General features: G+C 43.6%; 1 protein-coding gene across 1 annotated transcript in view; it reads right to left on the bottom strand.

Moving 5' to 3' along the window:
• nrap (nebulin-related anchoring protein) overlaps positions 1 to 17,615 on the bottom strand; it is a 115,924-nt gene extending 98,309 nt beyond the window's left edge. The window contains 10 exon segments of the mRNA XM_024006142.2: positions 493 to 609; positions 1,965 to 2,072; positions 4,866 to 4,973; positions 7,238 to 7,345; positions 7,444 to 7,539; positions 7,733 to 7,840; positions 8,529 to 8,636; positions 15,618 to 15,699; positions 16,793 to 16,887; positions 17,362 to 17,615. Of these exon segments, the coding sequence (XP_023861910.1) occupies positions 493 to 609; positions 1,965 to 2,072; positions 4,866 to 4,973; positions 7,238 to 7,345; positions 7,444 to 7,539; positions 7,733 to 7,840; positions 8,529 to 8,636; positions 15,618 to 15,699; positions 16,793 to 16,887; positions 17,362 to 17,427 (996 nt within the window). The 5' untranslated portion in view covers positions 17,428 to 17,615.
• Between the last annotated feature and the right edge of the window lie 4,868 nt (positions 17,616 to 22,483).

Here is a 22,483-nt window from a genome sequence, read left to right as displayed (position 1 = left end):
TACTGCTGTTCCTAAAACCACTGACATACGTTAGCCTACTGTTACCACACACACAGAGTGTGTGTGTGAGAGAGAAGGTTGGGCGATTGTGTACAAGCCTACATCGCCCGATTGCGCCCCATAGCAGGGGTCTTTCTCAAGCCTACCCATGTATTTCCATGGAAATATGTTTATTTGGAAAGTAATAAATATATATATTTTAAAGCATTCATGATTTGCGTAAATGTAATACACTAACTATTACTCTTGTTAAAAATATGAAATGGTATTACATTTGGTGAAGAGCACATTATGACTTGTTTGGGACTCGAAACTCAAAGTTTAGGACTTGGGACTTGACTTGGGACTTGCCTGTCTTGACTTGGGACTTGAGTGCTAAGACTTGAGACTTACTTGTAACTTGTAAAGAAAATGACTTGGTCCCACCTCTGCCCACAACCTTTCCATCTTTTTGCCCCCATTTTTTGCTCTCATTTCTCAGGTCTATCTCACCTCGCTYACGATCTTGTTGATTTTGCGGGCGCTCTTCAGGGCCAGGTTGTCCTCACTGGTCAGGTTGTGGAAGTGGGATGAGCCCTTCATCTTATTCAGGTCCTTCTTGTATTTCAGCTYGGGGGGTTAAAAATGGAAAGAGAAGCAGAGAAAGATTTTAAAAAGAGCGGAAGAATCCTCGGTCACACATTCCCATCTGTCAGATTGCATAACTTGTCTATGAGCGCATCTTCATACATGCTGTACACAATCGGCAATAAACACACAGGCACACACAACTGCGAAACACACACATGCGCGCATGCTCTCTCAATCACACACACACACAGTCTAATTTGGTCTGTGGAGAGTTTGGAACATGACAGCACAGGATTCTTGGTGAGTCACGGGGAACGCTACTTATCCCTGTGACCATGACCTGAAATTCCGCACGGCAACACCACAAGGTGACGGATGAATGTGATCAAATCAAATTGTATTTGTCACATGCGCCGAATACAACAGGTGTAGACCTTACAGTGAAATGCCTACTTATTGTGAGTTTTGTGAAACCCTGGACCTATTTGGAAAATGTGTTTGAAATGCATCTTTCCTTTCTCCCTTCATTGAAGTAATCACAGAACCACTGAAGTACATCGTTTTCACAAGTACAGTCATGGCATATCAGTGATTACTTTCAAGAATAGAAGGAGGGATCCCTTTAAACTATCCTCTCTCTTTACTAGATTACTCAATATATTGTCCAATCCATAGTGACTATACAGCTCCAAAATGAGATAGATATCAGACTGTCTGTCAATTGTGTTTCCTTATTGAAAATGAATTCACCCACATACCCCAACGTATGCTCCTCCGCTTTAGGGATGTCTGCTGCACAATACAACTTTTCACCCCAATAAATTCACTCACAATACAACAGACACCCCTAAAGCGGAGGAGTTAAACCTCAATAAATCTACCCACAATACAACATTATGCAACAGACACCCCTAAAGCGGAGAAGTTAAACCTCAATAAATCTACCCACAATACAACATTATGCAACAGACACCCCTAAAGCGGAGGAGTTAAACCTCAATAAATCTACCCACAATACCACTTTGTGCAACAGACACCCCTAAAGGGGAGGAGATAAGACCTCATAAAATCCACCGCCACAATACCACTTTTGGCACAGAACCCTAAAGCGGAGGATTTAACCTTAATAAATCCACCCACAATACCATTTGTGCAGCAGACACCCTAAAGCGGAGGACTTAAACCTCAAATATATCCACCCACAATACCCCTTTGTGCAGCAGACACCCCTAAAGCGGAGGACTTAAACCTCAATATATCCACCACATATACCCGCCTTTGTGCAGCAGACACCCCTAAAGCGGAGGACTTAAACCTCAATATATCCACCCACAATACCCCTTTGTGCAGCAGACACCCCTAAAGCATACTTGTTCAGCAGGGACACTACTCACATCACTGGCGTGGGCCTGGGCTTTCTTGGCAAGCTGGTAGGCAGGAGTGATCATGGCTGGGAAACTGCCCTTCCCTCTCTGCTGCTCGTACTCTTCAGTGTAGGCAATCTGCAAGGAGAAACACACATCAGCACACAGTTAATACTACAGATAAAATGTGAACAGGGCTACAGAGTATGGCAGACTTTTGTTCTGGGCTAACAAACCCATTTGATTCATAAGACCTTGATTAGTTGAATTGAGTATTGTTGTGTTGGGCTGGAAACGTCTGTACACCCTATTGTTATCATATAATATGTACAGTGCTACAACAATTCAGCAGATGATATAAGGGTATAGATACACGCACACACTACCGTCAATCTCACCTAGTATTCTGAACTCATGTCACTGTCTGACATATCGACACCAATGCGTAATCCTAATTCCAAAGCATTATGTGCATAGCGATCATTTTGGCAGGKAAGAGAAAATGTTCTGTCTAGCTAGGTACCAGCATCATCCAGGTATGGCTCTGTTTCACCCACTTCAGAGCCGATGGGTCGCACCTACTTTTGCATACATAAAATCATATCAAATAGTGACAACTACAATCTGAAGAATATTGATMAAATAAAAAAAGACTATGGGATATGGGGAAAGCTTGGTTGGAAAGTGAAAACAACTGGAAGTTAAAAGATTTTGGCATCTCTAAGGCATTAAAGAATCTGAAGCAGTACAACAACCATGTCTGTGAAGATATCAGATATCGGGTTTCTCATTGTAAGGACAATTTGTGTTTCAACTGAAAAACTACTTTTCCACATAAGTTTGGAGCCAGACCAATTTATACCAATTGAAGWGCACATCTGGAAGAGTGTTGTGGGTTGTTGTCTTTCTGAGAGGCATTGTAAAGTTAAACAACTATCAGTCCTCTTTTGGGGATAAGATACTTTAGTAGGTTTATTTATCAATGAAACCACTACCAGTAGAATTTAACTTGCAGCACTATAGTCAATTACGCATTTCAAATTTAATTGAACGTTTCACAGGTCTCCTCCCTCTTCACTTTTCTGAGAAAGAAAAAAAATACATCAGAAAAATGTTAAAGTTGTATTGAATTTTTTTATTATTATTGCAGAAATAATGTACTTAAGCTTCCAGTTAACAGATACACAACTTCCTCTCAGATATTGGCTGAACATCCTCGCCAAGAGGCTAAAATATCTTGGTTAGGTCGCTAGGTGTTGAACTAAGGTGGCTATAGTATTTTTAACAAGAGGTTCTACTTAAAAATATATATCAAATTTGCTCGCTCGCATCACCTTTAAAAAAAAATGAAATCCGTTAATAATAATTGTATGGCCAATCCCCTGCTGAAATCCCCTGCTGAAAAATGTAAGGGGGAGTAGCAATGGCAATACAAAATCGAATTCCTCATTGGTCCTTCCACTTAGCACACTGATCTGCGAGGATTGGATGTACAGTGGTTTTTCCTTTAAAAGTTTCGAGCTTATGCCGCGACCATTTGTGGTAGATGGTGGCAGATTGTGGTAAATTCTGTCATTCTGTCATTGCACCACACTATCACAAGGGGGAGTTTTTATCACAAGGGGGAGTGTTTATGACACCCAGTAAGTCCGTGTAGGACATTTTGGTTTGCCGGTTGGGCATTAAAAATCACCGTATTGAAGCTCTGCTGTTCCTGCGTCTGATTTCACACCCCCCGACACCCAGGTCGTTACAGACGGTTTTCTAAAAATAGGCACGGTGGGCTTTTGGTTTCTCTCCCTCTATAAACAGAAATAAATAATTCTAAATAACAAAGTGGCTTTATTTACCAAAGTGTGAAAGAGTGATAGCCCCTCTATGTAAAGTGAGTTTCTGAAACACTGAGTCCTTCTTTGCGGATGTGAAGAAGAAACGGAATGAAAGAGAGTCCAGCGAGGATTTGTCAGGATAAAGTTGAGTGACTCACTCATTCGTGGCTTTGGATCAAAATCAAGAAATGTTTTTATTGTTTTGACCCACTTAATCGGCTCATGTTGTGTGTGACCTATTATTTGTGACATTCTGGTTACAATGAAGAATGTAAATTAAATAAATCCTATTCATAATGCATAATCAGATGTGTGTTGCCAGCTTTTCATTTTTCCCACATTTTTTTTGTCGGAATTTATTTGATATTTTTAGGCAATACGAAACACACATATACAAACGACAACTACATCACACCTGCCCAGATCCACCTGCTCACACGCCCATCTCCAACGCCCGCATCACTCTCTGCCACATTGCCTCAAACTGCACCATTTTGTTTTTCTCCATCGCCCACACGCACATTCGATATTTGGATAATGAAGCATTTAAAGGCTGACATTGGTTGATTTTAATCATTCTCACAGCCAAATTTCTAACTCCACCCATAACTTTTGGACTTTAGAACATGAATTATTATAACCTAATGAAAAATGAACCTGGTAATCTAATTTAATTTACTGCAGGCCTAACACCTATGGGTTTAACCTTCTGAATTAATGATTATATTGAAGTTAGAAGCCTTCTCTTAATTAGTTTTGCCCTAACGAAAAATGCATCAACCCCTACAAATATATTAATTTACAAAAGGATAGTCTAATAGCTCGGCTAGGTGTGAAAAATCCCCCCAACGTGCAATGTATTCGATGCTTAAGTACTCTAAATGTTACATTTCCAAACTCCAAACCTCATGAAACCGCAAAATGTCAGATAAAGCATATACTATATTTGGCAAAACTTCCCCTATCAGGGGACAAGGTAGAGCTACTACATAATTGATCGGCATACAGTAAGTGCCAAGGGGGTAGGGTTTTGCCTGGACAGGACCAGTATCTTTAGACAGCAGAAACTATTATCTGGGTCAAAGGCCCCAGTTGTTTTCACCTGGCTGAAGTTCCCCGCATTTTCTCTGGCAAAAGCGAATTCTGCTGCCCCAGCATCTGAGGTGGCCTTCCCCTTCATCTCCTGCTCATACATCTGACGGTACTTCACCTAAGATATGATCACAATGTCAACATTAGTGTACTGCATGCGTATGACTTTGGCAATGTGCATTTGTATGTGAGCGCATCGGTTTGAACAGGGCTCCGGGCAGCCGAGCGGAAATGGAGGAAAACTCGCCTCCCTGCGGACCTGGCATCCTTTCACTCCCTCCTCTCTACATTCTCCTCTTCTGTCTCTGCTGCTAGAGCCACTTTCTACCACTCTAAATTCCAAGCATCTGCCTCTAACCCTAGGAAGCTCTTTGCCCACCTTCTCCTCCCTCCTGAATCCTCCTCCCCCCCCCCCCTCCTCCCTCTCTTGCGGATGACTTCGTCAACCATTTTGAAAAGAAGGTCGACGACATCCGATCCTCGTTTGCTAAGTCAAACGACCACCGCTGGTTCTGCTCACACTGCCCTACCTGTGCTTTGACCTCTTTCTCCCTCTCTCCTCCAGATGAAATCTCGCGTCTTGTGACGGCCGGCCGCCCAACAACCTGCCCCTTGACCCTATCCCCTCCTCTCTTCTCCAGACCATTTCCGGAGACTTCTCCCTTACCTCACCTCGCTCATCAACTCATCCTTGACCGCTGGCTACGTCCCTTCCGTCTTCAAGAGAGCGAGAGTTGCACCCTTCTGAAAAAACCTACACTCGATCCCTCCGATGTCAAACAACTACAGACCAGTATCCCTTCTTTCTTTTCTCTCAAAACTCTTGAACGTGCCGTCCTTGCCAGCTCTCCTGCTATCTCTCTCAGAATGACCTTCTTGATCCAAATCAGTCAGGTTTCAAGACATAGTCATTCAACTGAGACTGCTCTTCTCTGTGGTCACGGAGGCGCTCCGCACTGCTAAAGCTAACTCTCTCTCCTCTGCTCTCATCCTTCTAGACCTATCGGCTGCCTTTGATACTGTGAACCATCAGATCCTCCTCTCCACCTCTTCCGAGTTGGGCATCTCCGGCGCGGCCCCCGCCTTTGGATTGCGTCCTACCTGACAGGTCGCTCCTACCAGTGGCGTGGCGAGAATCTGTCTCCGCACCACGTGCTCTCACCACTGGTGTCCCCAGGGCTTCGTCTAGGCCCCTCCTATTCTCGCTATACACCAAGTCACTTGGCTCTGTCATATCCTCACAGGTCTCTCCTATCAGTGCTATGCAGACACACATCAATTAATCTTCCCTTTCCCCTCTATAACCAGGTGGCGAATCGCATCTCTGCATGTCTGGCGAACATATCAGTGTGGATGACGGATACCACCTCAAGCTGAACCTCGGCAAGACGGAGCTGCTCTTCCTCCGGGAAAGGACTGCCCGTTCCATGATCTCGCCATCACGGTTGACAACTCCATTGTGTCCTCTCCCAGAGTGCTAAGAACCTTGGCGTGATCCTGGACAACACCCTGTCGTTCTCACTAACATCAAGGCGGTGACCCGTTCCTGTAGGTTCATGCTCTAAAACATTCGCAGAGTACGACCCTGCCTCACACAGGAAGCGGCGCAGGTCTAATCCAGGCACTTGTCATCTCCCGTCTGGATTACTCGCAACTCGCTGTTGGCTGGCTCCCTGCCTGTGCCATTAAACCTACAACTCATCCAGAACGCCGCAGCCCGTCTGGTGTTCAACCTTCCCAAGTTCTCTCACGTCACCCCGCTCCTCCGCTCTCTCCACTGGCTTCCAGTTGAAGCTCGCATCCGCTACAAGACCATGGTGCTTGCCTACGGAGCTGTGAGGGAACGGCACCTCGTACCTTCAGGTCTGATCAGGCCCTACACCCAAACAAGGGCACTGCGTTCATCCACCTCTGGCCTGCTCGCCTCCCTCCTCTGAGGAAGTACAGTTCCCGCTCAGCCCAGTCAAACTGTTCGCTGCTCTGGCACCCCAATGGTGGAACAAACTCCCTCACGACGCCAGGTCAGCGGAGTCAATCACCACCTTCCGGAGACACCTGAAACCCCACTCTTTAAGGAATACCTAGGATAGGTAAAAGTAATCCTTCTAACCCCCCCCCTTAAAAGAGTTAGATGCACTATTGTAAAGTGGTTGTTCCACTGATATCATAAGGTGAATGCACCATTTTGTAAGTCGCTCTGGATAAGAGCGTCTGCTAAATGACTTAAATGTAAATGTAAATGTTTGTGTGAGCATCTTTCTGTTTGTGTGTGTGTGTGTGTGTGTGTGTGTGTGTGTGTGTGTGTGTGTGTGTGTGTGTGTGTGTGTGTGTGGGGTGTGTGTGGTGTGTGTGGTGGTGTGTGTGTGTGTCTCCTCTACTCACACCACTGGCCATCTCTGTGGCTTTCTTTGAAACTTGGTAGCCAGGAGTGAGATGGGCGGGGAAACTGCCTTTACCCAGCTGCTGTTCATACTCTTCAGTGTAGACATACTGGGAGGGAAAATACTACGTCATGGACACACGAAAGGTGACAGAATTGCATTTGGAGGAAAGCATAAATCAGATTGAGTAGGGTTTGTAATAAATGCCTTGATCTGTCCTTGGCTTTCGGCCAGAAGTACTTCAGGGGTTTTGGCTACGGAGGTATATTTTGACTCTTTCTCCTCTCCTTTATTGTACTCCACCTGAATAACAGAGAAACAAAAACAAAAATGTTAACGTATTATTTGCCCCCTCATAACACGCTATAACACTGAAATGATAACATTTATAAATATTACAGCTAATGTCATGAGTTGAAATCAACTGGTTATTTTATGGTAACACTACCTGCCTCCCGAAGTACTGTTCTGCCCCTATAGAGGGAGTTGCACTTACGCTGCTGTGCAAGGTATTTGCTTTCTTGGACATCTGGCATCCTGGTGTGATCATGGTGGATAAGCTGCCTTTTCCTTTACTCTGCTCATATTCCTCAGTGTATTTGACCTGTCATCAAGGAGAAAGTATGTCCCCAAACTTTATGACACAAACACAGTCAGACCACTACTGAATAACAAGTACAGGAACGTTTCTTATGCCATAGCTACGTGTTTTCTGTGTATATTTTGAACCATTTGAAATTGGCAAATTTGACAGGGTGGGGAGATGTGTGTGTATAACTATGATAAAGGTATGTGTAGGTTTGTCTGGGGGTTGTTTTCATGTTGGTTGGTTGTTCTGTGCTTACATCACTGGCCAGGGAGCCTCCAGTCTTAGCATGTAGAATATGGGAGGTGTCAGCCACAGAGGTAAATTGTGTACATTTTTCTTCATGTCCCCTTTTGTACTCCACTTACGATCGAATACATATTGTACTCATCTATATTTAGCACCTACCTGTACATCTGTACCTGCGTTGTATTGCAAAATCTTAAAATGTTTAGTTTGTTTAATAGGAGGGCAAATGCAGTTGTACTACATTTTTAGTAATCACGGGGGCCATTTTAGACAATTTAATGTACATCAAAAGTATTTTGTTCTGTTATGCGTTTTATCATGTGTTTTTGTGTTATGTTTCCCTATGTTCCTTTTTGAAATTCAATACAAAATTAATCCCTTTTATATTTCATCATGTTTTATATCTACTCTTCAAACTTGGTCTTGTGTTTSTTATACAAATAAGGAAGATACTCACATCACTGATGGTCTTTTGGGCCTGTGACACGCTCACAATCTCCTGGTTGGTGATGGTGCCTGAGTACGAGTAGGTCTGCTGCTCCTCAAACTTAGCCTGATAGTGCTGCTGTTGAATCACAATGCACACAGAATCAACTAAGGACTATCATTATATTGGGGGTGGTTCCAGAAAGCAGGATCAATGAGTTAGTTAGRTAACTGTTCAGGTAGTGCTTCCCAAAACAGTTTGTTTTGGTTGAGTTTTGTTTTMCCCAATAGGAACCGAATGGTGAATACTGTCTTTGGAGTCAATTTTATTGTAAGTAAGAATAGAATATGTTTCTGAACACTTGTACATTCATGTAGACGCTATGTGTCACACCCTGATCTGTTTCACCTGTCTTTGTGCTTGTCTCCACCCCCCTCCAGGTGTTGCCCATCTTCCCCATTATCCCCTGTGTATTTATACCTGTGTTCTCTGTTTGTCTGTTGCCAGTTAGTTTTGTTCGTGAAGCCTACCAGTGTTTTGTTCCCCTGCTCCTGCCTGTTTCTTGCTCCTGTTTTCTAGTCCTTCCCGGTTTTGACCATTCTGCCTGCCCTGACGCTGAGTCTGCCTGCTGTTCGGTATCTTACCCCACCTTACTGGATTATTGACCCCTGCCTGCCCTGACACTGAGACTGCCTGCCATTCTGGACCCTTTGCACCCTCTCAAGGATTACTGACCCCTGCCTTTGACCTGTCGTTTGCCTGCCCCTGTTTTAGAAATACACTTTTGTTTCTTTGACACTGTCTGCATCTGGGTCACACCTGAAACGTGATACAATGGATAATCACGAATCAATCATGAATAATTATCAGTGAGAAAGATGCACAAAGATCATACCCCCCACCCCCAAATGCTAACCTCCCCTGTTATTTGTAATGGTGTGAGGTTAGCAAATGAAATCACATTTTGTTTGTCACATGCACCGAATATAACAGGTGTAGACCTTACAGTGAAATGCTTACTTACAAGCCCTTAACCAACAATGCAGTTAAGAAAAATAAGTTTTAAGAAATTATTTACTKAAATAAACTGAAGTAAAACATGTATTAATAATATACAAAATAGAAGAAMAATAAATAATTAAGGAGCAACAATAAAATAACAGTAGCGAGGCTATATACAGGGTGTACCGGTACAGAGTCAATGTGCGGGGGCACAGGWTAGTCGAGGTAATTGAGGTAATATGTAGGTAGAGGTGAAGTGACTATGCATGGATAATAAACAGAGAGTAACAACAACATAAAAATATGTGCGTGCTGCAAATAGTTCCGGTAGCCATTTGATTAGCTGTGGCTTCGGGGTAGAAGCTGTTAAGAAGCCATTTGGACCTAGACTTGGCGCACTGGTACTGCTTGCCATGCGGTAGAAGAGAGAACAGTCTATGACTAGGGTGACTGGAGTCTTTGGCTATTTTTAGGGCCTTCCTCTGACACCGTCTGGTATAGAGGTCCTGGATGGCAGAAAGCTTAGCCCCAGTGATGTACAGGGCCATACGCACTACCCTCTGTAGTGCCTTGCGGTTGGAGGCTGAGCAGTTGCCATACCAGGCGGCGATGCAACCAGTCAGGATGCTCTCGATGGTGCAGCTGTAGATTTTTTTGAGGATCTGAGGACCCATGCAAAATCTTTTCAGTCTCTTGAGGGGAAATAGGCATTGTCGTGCCCTCTTCATGACTGTCTTGGTGTGTTTAGACCATGATAGTTCGTTGGTGATGTGAACACCAAGGAACTTGACGCTCTCAACCGGCTCCACTACAGCCCTGTTGATGAGAATGGGAGCGTGCTCGGCCCTCCTTTTACTGTAGTCCATGATCATCTCCCGTTTGTCTTGATCACGTTGAGGGAGAGGTTGTTTTCCTGGCAACACACTGCCAGGTCTCTGACTCCTCCCTATAGGCTGTCTCATTGTTGTCGGTGATCAGGCCTACCACTGTTGTGTCATCCAGTTGCAGAGGGAGTTGTTTAGTCCCAGGGTTCTTAGCTTAGTGATGAGCTTTGAAGACACTATGGTGTTGATCACTGAGCTGTAGTCAATGAATAGCATTCTCACGTAGGTGTTCATTTTGTCCATTTTCAGATATTACACATTTCTAATTTTGACATGAAGTCTTTTCATTTCAAGGTAGTGTACGGTTAGCTAGCGAGCTAATGTTAGCTGGCTGYCTCGCTAGCTAACGTTACGTGTATGATCTCATTATTTGTATCTCAGAGCKATTTGCTTGACTAATTATAGCCTAATGTTAGCTTGCTAACATTGAACCTGGRTGGTTAGCTACCTGCAGATTAATGCAGGGTRGTAACGTCATGAGTTGGGATTATGGTTCATTGTTTACTTAGCTAGCTACATGTCTTAACAAAAGACTCTCATCTGAGTGTGCCAGAGCGCAGAATAACTGGTGAATTTACGAAAGCTCAACACCCGTTGATTATGGCCGGTGTCAGTAAAAGTCTGGAAAAAAGCGTAATTGTTGCCAGCAGCACAGTTACAGTCACCAATGCTCTGGATAACATGAAAACAGCCTAACCAGCTCTGCTAGGTCGAGTAAAATTGTCCGAGTGGGGTATTCTCTCATTTGTGTCTGGAAGTAGCTAGCAAGCTAGTCAATGTTAACCAGTTATCATGGGTGCTTGACTGCCGTTGTGAGGTCAGGACGTTCTGATCAACCCTACTCATCGACCAGAGCGTCCAGTGTGTGCTCTGAACACTCCGAGAGTGAAAKGCTCTGAATTTACGAACGGACAATCTGACAGCACAGTTTCAGATCAACCCTTAAAGAGATGGGTGGGGCTAAAGAGGGTGTGAACTATGCTGAATGGGTGTAGACAAAAAGGGTGCTCCAGTAGTAGTACCAAAACATTCAAGGCCATTTTCTCAAAAGTGAGTTWACAATTTTATCAACTTTCAAAGCAAAATTACTTTCCCAATTTTCCTCAACTGCAGTGTATGATATACAATTTTGTAGCTCTGAGTCTCTACTGTTATCCAATGTAAAAAACACAATTTCAAATTTTGCTATATAAGACKGATTTGAGCCGGTTGGTCACATTTAACTCTATGGCAGCACCCAAGGAGCTTGAATTTTCGAGCTCTACCCTTAGACTTGGCGGTGACGTAGTGTCCCCATGAGTGAACCCTGAGCCAATCACGGCGCGACGGTCCGTATTTTCTAATGGCTTGCCCCACCACAGAAAGCACTGAGCTAGGCTGAAACACTTACATTTTGGAGCTGCCTTCCTCAAGAAAACAAAAAAGTGTTTGCAAGCAGCTTTATTAACTGAATTATATATATTTTTTTTTTACATTGTTTTCAAACTGATATGTGACACGTATTAATACCAAAATAACATGCAAAACAGGAAAGCCCCCCCAAAACAATTTGGGGCTCAAAACAGGTGGGGCTCTGCCCTGAATGACGGGTCGCCAACCATTGTTACCCAACCATTGTTTAAGTACCTTATTTTGTAAAAAATTGGTGGGTCTGATATGTATGATACTCTAGTGGTATTACAAAACTGGAAAATGAAACCTTAGCAGAAAGATGAACTGAATAAAGCTATTTTAGGAAATCCTTGCACGTGTATAGTGTGTGGGTAAAATATTTGGTTCCACAGGTGTTAATCTATATGTATAAGCTATGTGTACGCAGTGTAAGGGCCATGTAAAGTATGGTGGTGCAAAATGTGCTAATATTATAGGTRTTGCCAGAGCCTTATAAACTCAGCAAAAAAAGAAACGTCCTTTTTTCAGGACCCTGTCTTTCCAAGATAATTCGTAAAAATCCAAATAACTTCACAGATCTTCATTGTAAAGGGTTTAAACACTGTTTTCCATTGTTACGTCCGTCGTTAAATGAGGACCAAGGTGCCAATGCGTTTGGTAGGCGTACATTTTTCTTTAAAATTAATGCTCCACCAAAAAACATAAACAACTCAACGAACGTAAAGCTAGGAGTGCAACACATGCAACACAAAAAAGACAAGATCCCACAACTGAAGGTGGGAAAAGGGCTGCCTAAGTATGATCCCCAATCAGAGACAACGATAGACAGCTGCCTCTGATTGGAACCATACTCGCAACAAAGAAATATAAACATAGATTTCACCCTAGTCACACCTGACCTACAAAATCGAGAATAAAAAGGTCAGGCGGGGTGACACCCATGCTGGTTCAATAAACATTAATGAACATGCACTGTGGAACGGTCGTTAAGACACTAACAGCTTACAGACGGTAGGCAATTAAGTCACAGATTATAAAAACCTTAGGACATAAAGAGGCCTTTCTACTGACTCTGAAAACAACAGTGCGGTAGGATGCTGCAAGGAGGCATGAGGATGCAGAGTGGCCAGGGCAATAAATTGCGAATGTCTGTACTGTGAGACGCCAAGACAGCGCTACAGGAGAACAGGACGGACAGCTGATTGTCCTCGCAGTGGCGACACAGTGTAAAACACCTGCACAGGATCAGTACATTCCGAACATCACCTCTGTGGAACAGGTCAGGATGGCAACAACAACTGCCGAGTTACACAAGGAATCACTCCATCAGTGCTCAGACTGTCCGCAATAGGCTGAGAGAGGCTGGACTGAGGGCTTGTAGGCCTGTTGTAAGGAAGGTGCTCACCAGACATCCCTGGCAACACGTCGCCTATGGGCACGAACCTACCATCGCTGGCCAGACACAGGACGGCAAAAAGTGTCTTTCACTGACAGAGTCGCGGTTTTGTCTCACCAGGGGTGATGGTCGGATTCGTCTTTTATCGTCAAAGGAATGAGCATTACACCGAGGCCTGTATTCTGGAGCGGGATCGAGGTGAGAGGTTCCGTCATGGTCTGGGGCGGTGTGTCACAGCATCATCGGACTGAGCTTGTTGTCATTGCAGGCAATCTCAACGCTGTGCATTACAGGGAGACATCCTCCTCCTCATGTGGTCATCCATTCATCCTGACATGACCTCCAAGCATGACAATGCCACCAGCGCTGACTGCTTGTTCTGTGCGTGATTTCCTGCAAGACAGGAATGTCAGTGTTTCTGCCATGGCAGCAAAGAGCCACGATCTCAATCCCATTGAGCAGTCTCTGGACGCTGTTTGGATCGAGAGGTGAGGGTCAGGGCCATTCCAAAAAATGTCAGGGAACTTGCAGGTGCTTGGTGGAAGAGTGGGGTAAACTCTCACAGCAAGAACTGGTAAATTGGGGCCAATCCGTCGACAGGAGGAGATGCACTGTCAGTAATCTAACACACTGAAGCATCGGTTCCCACACCAGATACTGACTGTTACTTTTGATTTTGACCCTCCCTTTGTTCAGGGACACATTATTACATTTTTGTTAGTCACATGTCTGTGGAACTTGTTCAGTTTATGTCTCAGTTGTTGAATCTTGTTATGTTCATACAAATATTTACACGTTAAGTTTGCTGAAAATAAACACAGTTGACAGTGAGAGGACGTTTCTTTTTTTGCTGAGTTTATTTTACTCAATATAGTCTTGCTAGCAGGAATGTTAGCCATGGCAATATTCTATGACTAACAAAGGCAAAAAAAGCTGAAGGGAGACTGAGTGCCAGACAGACATTCAGACTAGACATACAGACAGACAGGGACAGGTGGAGTGCTGAGGTTGTTGGAGAGGAGGCGAGGAGAGGCTGTTTTCCTGAAGGTATAATTTTAACCTACTGAAACATAAACTGGGGCAGCAAGGGGTGCCATGTCTCTGTCACAGCCACAGGAATAGATAGTCACGCACACCATTCCAAACCTATGTGTCAACATGGGTCCAAAGCTCTGCTAAAACCAGGCTTTACGACTCTCTTTCTTTCATAAAGAGGGGAAAACTGCATTTCTCTTTTACAAGCATAATAAATGTACAGTTTATTTGCCTATATCATGTTGGCTCCATGTGAACACACTATTTGTAGCCTCTACACTTTGAAATTTCCACAGCAGGAAAAATGCAGTGGCTACATGTCGCTCTTTTTAGTAACTGGTTGTTTTATTCTGGAACAAAAAGAGGACACCAGTATAAAGGAGAAACCCCTTCTGTTTAGAACAGCATAATGCAGGTTAAGCGTTCTCAATTCTATCAAAATGACTGTTTAGGATCATTGAGCCCTACTAAATCAAATATGATAGCCAGGGATACCAGTAGGTCAAAAACATATTTCTTCCTTCACTGCAAGAATACAGGTTATACAGGTTATAAAAAACAAAAATAAACTAATCTGCATACTGCTGTCTCTGGTTTCGGTCAAGTATGGGAATACAATACATTGAAATTAGCTTCATTACTGGATAGCAGTTTTTTCAAAATTACGACAAACACTTTCTTGCTTCTGTAGCAGATTGGGATCTGTGAAACTCACTCCTCAGCCTGAAGTGTCTCCACCTGCGCTGTTGAATAGCTAGCTTTTTGGTGGTGCAGCTGGGTAATATGCTTCAGGAGGGCGGTCACGTGTGTTTGTGAAGCAGAGGTTCTTGTTTCGAGCRTCGGTATGAGCCAAATCAGGAAGAGGCAGTACTCACTAAGCAAGTGGTGTGATATCCTTTACAATTCTGCGCTCAGCTCAAGTTGTTGTGGAGTGAGTGGCACGACTGGGTAAGATGCTTCACTACATTACCCAACCAACATCATCCATGGTGTCTATCTATGTCTATCTATGTATCAACTCGTGAGCCATAACAATCAGAAGGAATATCATTATTCACAATGCCACATTGCTGTGTGTACAACAGTGTACTCATGTAATCGTACTTCCACAATACCATGCATGATGACTACAGTGAATGACTAACTCATGTGAAATGTGCGGCGAGAGTCATTGAGTAATTTCAAGCCCAGCACACCTAAGTTCCACTGTCACTTGTGTGGAGGGGGGAGCTGCTTCAAACGGCTATTCTAGAATAATGACACACACATGTCAAGTTCAATCGCCATGTTGAAGTAGAATACAAGGTCCTGCATGCGAAGTCTAAGAAACAACTTCTTGATTCCTGATGCATCTAGACCCAGTAACGGGGACTTTTGCTGCATGCTGGTGTGACATCATTGCTTACTCACCTCACTGCTGGCAATGGCTTGCTTCTTGGCATTGATGGGGGTCTCATAGACACTGGTGAACATATTGTTTCTCGGATTGTGTCTGAGGGATTAAAGGTGAGAGGTCATCATCAACGCATCTTGAGAATTTTTAAGAATCTCACTTTTGGTTTAGTCCATACTCGTAGCCATTTACAAATACAATTCCAGTGACATGGGAGCAAAACGCTAAAGATACTGAATGGGTCGTTGAACAAAATGACTGCCTTCTGCATACTTTAATATTGTGCACCAATATTGCATTTTAAAAGCCGGTTACATTAAATGAAGTGCCCTTTAAAATAGACCACATGGAGAATTCAATAAATTCTATTTTTTATATGAATAAAGCATTTTGGCACAAGATTAACCACAAGATTTCTCAACATCATTGTAAAGCCCTAGTTATTTTTGTTGTTTTGAGAAAGTCATTTGTGTAGATTATTATGTATTTCATGTGATTAGTGATTCACATATGTCTGTCCCTCATTTTAAGGCCAACCCTGTTACGTGAACTGTTTTGATATGGTGAAACTATTCCTATTCAAATATTTTTTCAAAAGATACATTGAATAAATCGTCAAATCATAATGTAAAAGCAGGTGAGATGGTTCTATACTTTTTGGGCATTTACTAGTGTTTCGGGGTGGAAAACGGAGTAGTTCAAGCTTATGTCAACCCTTTGACCCGTAGATAGACAGGCTAGAATTGTAATTTTTTACTATATAAAGTTGAACATGTGCTCTTTATGACAGAATGTTGAAATCAAACGTTTTTTTGGTGGAATGACTCAAATGACAACAATCATAGTACTTTAAAGTACTATCATCCAACCAACTTCCTCATTTCATTCAGTGCCTAATTTCCCCATTAATTTGGGATTGAGGCATAGGGCTGTATCTACACCGGTGGCGAGACCACTTTTGACGTCTGAAAACGCTTAACAAACTTTTATTTTGGAGGGAACTCTAATAACCTGCCCAGGGACTGTGGTTGAAAATTAGCCGGCTGGCTAAAACCGGCACTTTTACTGAAACGTTGATTAATGTGCACTGTCCCTGTAAAAATAAAATAAACTCAACTCAACTATCCCTATAAATGCCCTAAACAGTGAAAGGAACATCAGTAAGAAAGTGAAATAACACATTTCTACTTACACAGAGCAGTATGGCCGCTTCTTGTGGCTAACAAAGTTCTTGGCTGTGAGCACCATTTTACAGACGTCGCAGTGAAAGCATGCTTTGTGCCAGTTCTGAGAGAAGGGGAAAAAACACAAGTGTGTTACACACATAAAATCCTGAGTTCTGATCTAGGAATTATGACTCCAATATCGTAAAGAAACACAGTGAAGAGTGCTTTTAATTGACCTAAATGGATCAGTCTGATATCATGGACCAAGAGACTGCGATTTTAAACATATACTTGCTCACAATGTTGCTCAACTGTCCTTGAATACGCAAAGCATGCCACTTTGACATTATGAACTATGAAGGAGCAATAGCAATCAGATGATAAATATGTTAAATTCATTCTTTGCCTGAACCTTTCAGAAGGCTAAATAAGGGTCACAGAGTGATTCTTGGTAGTCTTAAACAAGTCTACTTTGAAACAAAATGATACACCTCACACACATGGTTATGGGCTTTAAAAAAAAGACAACAATACCATGTCAGATATAGAGGTGAAATCCAGCTAGAGGTAAAGTATGGGAGTAACTCTTTCTTACCTGATCAATACAATTGATCTTCTCCGCTGGGTACACCACAAACCCACACCTGGCGCAGGACTGCATCTTCGTAACCTTCCCCCTTACCCAAAGTACTCAGGAAAAAAACTAAAAAGTAGCTTGAGTGAAGTGAATATTAGCCCCAAGAGAGAGCAAAATCCCAGGCAGCAGTAAAGAGAGGCAGGATCTCCTAGACAGTCCCTGGTAGTAGTGCCTCTCTGGCAATGATAAACTTAGCTCTCGATTGTGACAGACAGATCAACCCTGTCTGTTACAAGACACCAGGACACAGGAGGACCCACCCCCCCTTTTAAATGTATTTTTTATTTAACCTTAATTTAATCAGGGAGTCATGCTGGGACCACAGTCTCTTTCGCAGATGAGCCCTGCATGAATACATAAAAATAAAAAAAACACTATACTGTACATACGGTATCTATATACACATCAATTACACAATACATGAAAAGCAGACACAAAACACAAAAAGCAAAACAGTAAAAAGGCCCTCTAACATCCGCCTGAATTTCCCTAGAGGCACCAACTCCACCAACTTTAAACTAAAAGCACATTTATCTAATTCGGTGAAGATTGGAGGGATCTCCATGGTTAGCCATGCCCGAGTCCGGGTCTGGAGCACCCCCCTATCCACATCGACGAGACCGCAGTGGAGAAGGTGGAAAGCTTCCTCGGCGTACACATCACTGACAAACTGAAATGGTCCACCCACACAGACAGTGTGGTGAAGAAGGCACAACAGCGGCTCTTCAACCTCAGGAGGCAGAAGAAATTTGGCTCGGCACCTAAAACCCTCACAAACTTTTACAGATGCACAATAGAGAGCATCCTGTTGGGCTGTATCACAAATGTCATAGGAAGGCCAAAAAGATCATCAAGGACAACAACCACCRGATCCACTGTCCGTTCACCCCGCTATCATCCAGAAGGCAAGGTCAGTACAGGTGCATCAAAGCTGGGACAGAGAGACTGAAACAGCTTCTGTCTCAAGGCCATCAGACTGTTAAATGCCATCATTAGCACCTTACAGGCTGCTGCCCTATATACATAAACTTGAAATCACTGGCCACTTTAACAATTGGAACACTAGTCACTTTAATAATTATGTATGTACTGTATTCTATTCTACTGTATTTTAGTCTATGCCACTCTGACATTGCTCATCTAAATATGTATATATTCTTAATTCCATTCCTTTACTTTAAATCTGTGTGTATTGTTGTGAAATTGTTAGATATTACTTGTTAGATGTTACTGCACTGTTGGAGCTAGAAACACAAGCATTTCGCTACACCCGCAATAACATCTGCTAATCTGTATGTGACCAATCAAATTTTATTTTATTTTGATTTGATAACTTCTACCTCTAGTAAAAAAAAAAAAAAAGTTACTCCAGTAGCTCAGAAATGTGAGATTCAAGCATTTTGCTAAAAATGGTATTGTATTGTATTTATTATGGATCCCCATTAACTGCTGCCAAAGCTCTTCCTGGGGTCCAGCAAAATTAAGGCAGTTTATACAATTTTAAAAACATGACAATACCTTCACAGATTTCACAACACACTGTGTGCCCTCAGGCCCCTACTCCACCACTACCAAATATCTACAGTACTTAAATCCATATAGTGCATATGTTATTTTGTGTGTGTGTGGTGTGTGTGTGTGTGTGTGTGTGTGTGTGTGTGTGTGTGTGTGTGTGTGTGTGTGTGTGTGTGTGTGTGTGTGTGTGTGTGTGTGTGTGGTGTGTGTGGTGTGTGTGTGTGTGTGTGTGTGTGTGTGTTGTGTGTGTGTGTGCGCGTGTGCGTGTGCATTGTCTATGCCAATGTTTGTGTTGCTTCACAGTTACAGCTGTTACATAAGGTATTTTTTTATCTGTTTTTAAATCTGATTCTACTGCTTGCATCAGTTACTTGATGTGGAATAGAGTTCCATGTAGTCATGGCTCTATGTAGTACTGTGCACCTCCCATAGTCTGTTCTGGAGTTGGGGACTGTGAAGAGACCTCTGGTGGCATGTCTTGTGGGGTATGCATGGGTGTCCGAGCTGTGTGCTAGTATTTAAACAGACAGCTCGGTACATTCAGCTTGTCAACACCTCTTACAAAAACAAGTAATGAGGAAGTCAATCTCTCTTCCACTTTAGCCATGAGAGATTGACATGCATATCATTAATGTTAGCTCTCCGTGTACTTTTAAGGGCCAGCTGTGCTGCCCTCTTCTGAGCCAATTGCGAGTCCTTTTTTGTGGTACCTGATCACACGACTGAACAGTAGTCCAGGTATGACAAAACTGAGGCCTGTAGGACCTGCCCTGTTGATAGTGCTGTTAAGTGTAATATTTGTGTTGTGGAGAAATGACCAGGCAGGAGACGGGAGTACAGTTAGTTTTCGTTTAGTCAAAACCTCTCGTGCTCTACAGTTCCCGGGCACACTAGTGCGCATGTGCATTTCCTATTAGGTGTAGTAACGTAACACTGTCGTAATACATCACCGCTTAGTAACAGTATAGTAACTAATATAAACAGATGTAGATCCCAGATACTACACTCCTCCCCCATAGTTTTTAACTCCCAGAGAACAAGGTAAATATGTTAGGGAACTACTAATGCAATATCTGAACAATGCATTCTTAACATTTTTCAACTACTGGGTTGAAGCAGACTTTTCAGAGCCCAGCACAAATCCAGGGGATTATTCTGCCCCGAAGATGGAGTTTTGTTCCTAATAACTAACCCAGGTAATGTCCTTTTTCTTTCCTTTTATCTAGGACATATTAAAGTGTTTGTTTTGTTTACGTCTGTTACCTTAAACAGTTCAACTCACAGGTCAAGCTTTTGAGGTGCCCTTCGCTGTCGAATAGGATATTTCCGCTCCTCCTGGCTTCCGGTGGTGGGCCAGGTTCGGGTGGAAGGTCAGGCTCTGTCTCTCCCGTACGTCCACAGTCAGGAGAATAGTCCTGGGGGTCGTTATTGTTCTCTCGGCGTGTCTCTGCTGGGGCGTTGGACCGTAGCAGATGATCCACATGAACGTTGACCTAGCGATGACCAATTTGGACTTGGTAAGTCAAAGGTCCTTTGCGTTGCAAGATCACACCTGAGTTCCACAGGCTCTTGGGGTGTCTGAAATCACGTACCATCACCCTCTCTCCCTCTTTGAATTCTCTGACAGTCTTTGAGTGTCTGTCATGAGCTTTCTTCTGCTGTAGCTGGTGCTTTGTCACAGTGCTTGAAAGTCTGGTTTCAACAATGCAGGCGGGTACGTGTTGGCGTTTCAGAAACAGTTCAGCTGGTGTACATTCCGTTACTGTGTGTGGTGTGTTACGTAAGTAAACAGGAACCGCGGAAGCCTTTGGTGGGTGGGCACAGACTGAACCTCGAGTCTAGTCCAGGCCTTCTAAAGGTTTGCACGGCTCTCTCCGCTGCTCCGTTTGATGCCGGATGGTAAGGTGGTGACAGGATGTGCCTTACTCCATTGTTCTTGAGAAACATTTCAAAATCTTTTGACGTGAAAGGAGGGCCATTGTCCGATACGAGCTCCTTGACTAGTCCCAAAGGATGCGAACAGGTGTCTGAGAAGATTGATGGTCTTCTCAGCTGTGGTCAGTTGAGTAGGGAACACTTCCATCCACTTGGAATGGACATCGACGACAACAAGGAAATGTTGCTTGTCAATCTCGGCGTAATCCACATGGATGCGTCCCAAGGTGATCGCAGCCCAGGACCATGGATGAAGAGGTGCAGCAGGCAGGCTTGTTGCGAACAGCTTCACAGGTGAGCAGTGGCCCTACATGCTGGTGAATGTCCTGATCCGTCCAGGCCACCCAGCATAACTGCGATGCGAGTGCTTTCATTCGAGTGATGCCCTGATGTCCTCATGCAGGTCAGATAGCAGTCTCCTTCTGAATGTGAGTGTACCACCACCCTTGATCCCCACAGAACACCCTCCTTGATCAGTGACAACTGGTCCTTTCTTGTGTCGATGGAATGGACGAAGGTTAATCGTCATTACGAAGTTTGGCCAACCATCCTAATGTTGAAGTCCAAAGACCTTGGAAAGCACTGGATCTTTCCTTGTTTCCTACTGCTATGTCTGAAGCAGATATTGGGCAGTTCTGTCAATAAGAGAGAGATCTGGACAGACTGCCTCTATCATCTTCACTGTCGGAAGTCACGTTCTATGTCATTGTAGTCTTTGATAGTGCCATACTGCATTTGCGTGATCACTGGATCGTCTGGGTACGTCCCAAATTCTGTAGTCGTAGTCGCTAACAATATCAGAGCCCAACGTTGCATCGAAAGTGCAGGCAAGGGTTTGGTATAGCTGATTTTTGGTCCAAGGATGGCCAACAGAGCTTGTGGGATCTGTCAGCAGTTGGAACTTCCTTCCGACAGGTATTTGTGAAAACTTCTTCACTCCGAATATTAGGCTTCAGGGCTTCCTCTCAATTGAGCATAATTTTTTCTCACTTGGTGACAGAGTCCGTGATTGCAAATGCAAATAGGGTGTTTTTCACTGACGATAGAAACATGTAAGATGGACGGGCTCCTTACTCCGTTATGGAGATGCATCACACTGCGAGTCTTCAGCTCATCTCTGTGTCTGTAGTGGGCAAGCCACTTGCTCTTAGCAGACGCTGTGCAAGTCTTGAATGCTTCTTCGCATTGCGGGGACCAATTCCACTTTGTATCGCTGCAGCAGTTGTGAAGCGGATGAACAATGTGACAAGTTTGCCACAACTTTCCGTAATAGTTCAGGAGCCCCACAAAATGACCTCAGCTCTGAGATATTTGTGGGTGCTGGTGCGGTTACATGCTTTCCACCTTGCTGTTGGTGGGTTGCAGGGCCTTGTGCATCAATCTTGTATCCGAAGATCTCCACTGAGTCCTGAGGAAAACTCACACTTGCTTGCGTTTCATTCTCACTCCGTATTTCTCCAGCCTTTGACATCACTTTGTCCAGCACTACCAGGTTGCTCTCCATGGTTGTGCTGACACGAGGATGTCGTCCATGAAGGCACACACGGTGTCTTATTACCTCCAAATCTGATCCGTTGTGTGTTGGAAATATCGCTGGAGGCTGTCGAGATTCCTAGGCCAAGCGATTGAA

This window comes from Salvelinus sp. IW2-2015, linkage group LG17 (assembly GCF_002910315.2).
Source record: "Salvelinus sp. IW2-2015 linkage group LG17, ASM291031v2, whole genome shotgun sequence".
Lineage (NCBI taxonomy): Eukaryota > Metazoa > Chordata > Actinopteri > Salmoniformes > Salmonidae > Salvelinus > Salvelinus sp. IW2-2015.
This window is presented reverse-complemented; position numbering and strand designations above follow the sequence as displayed.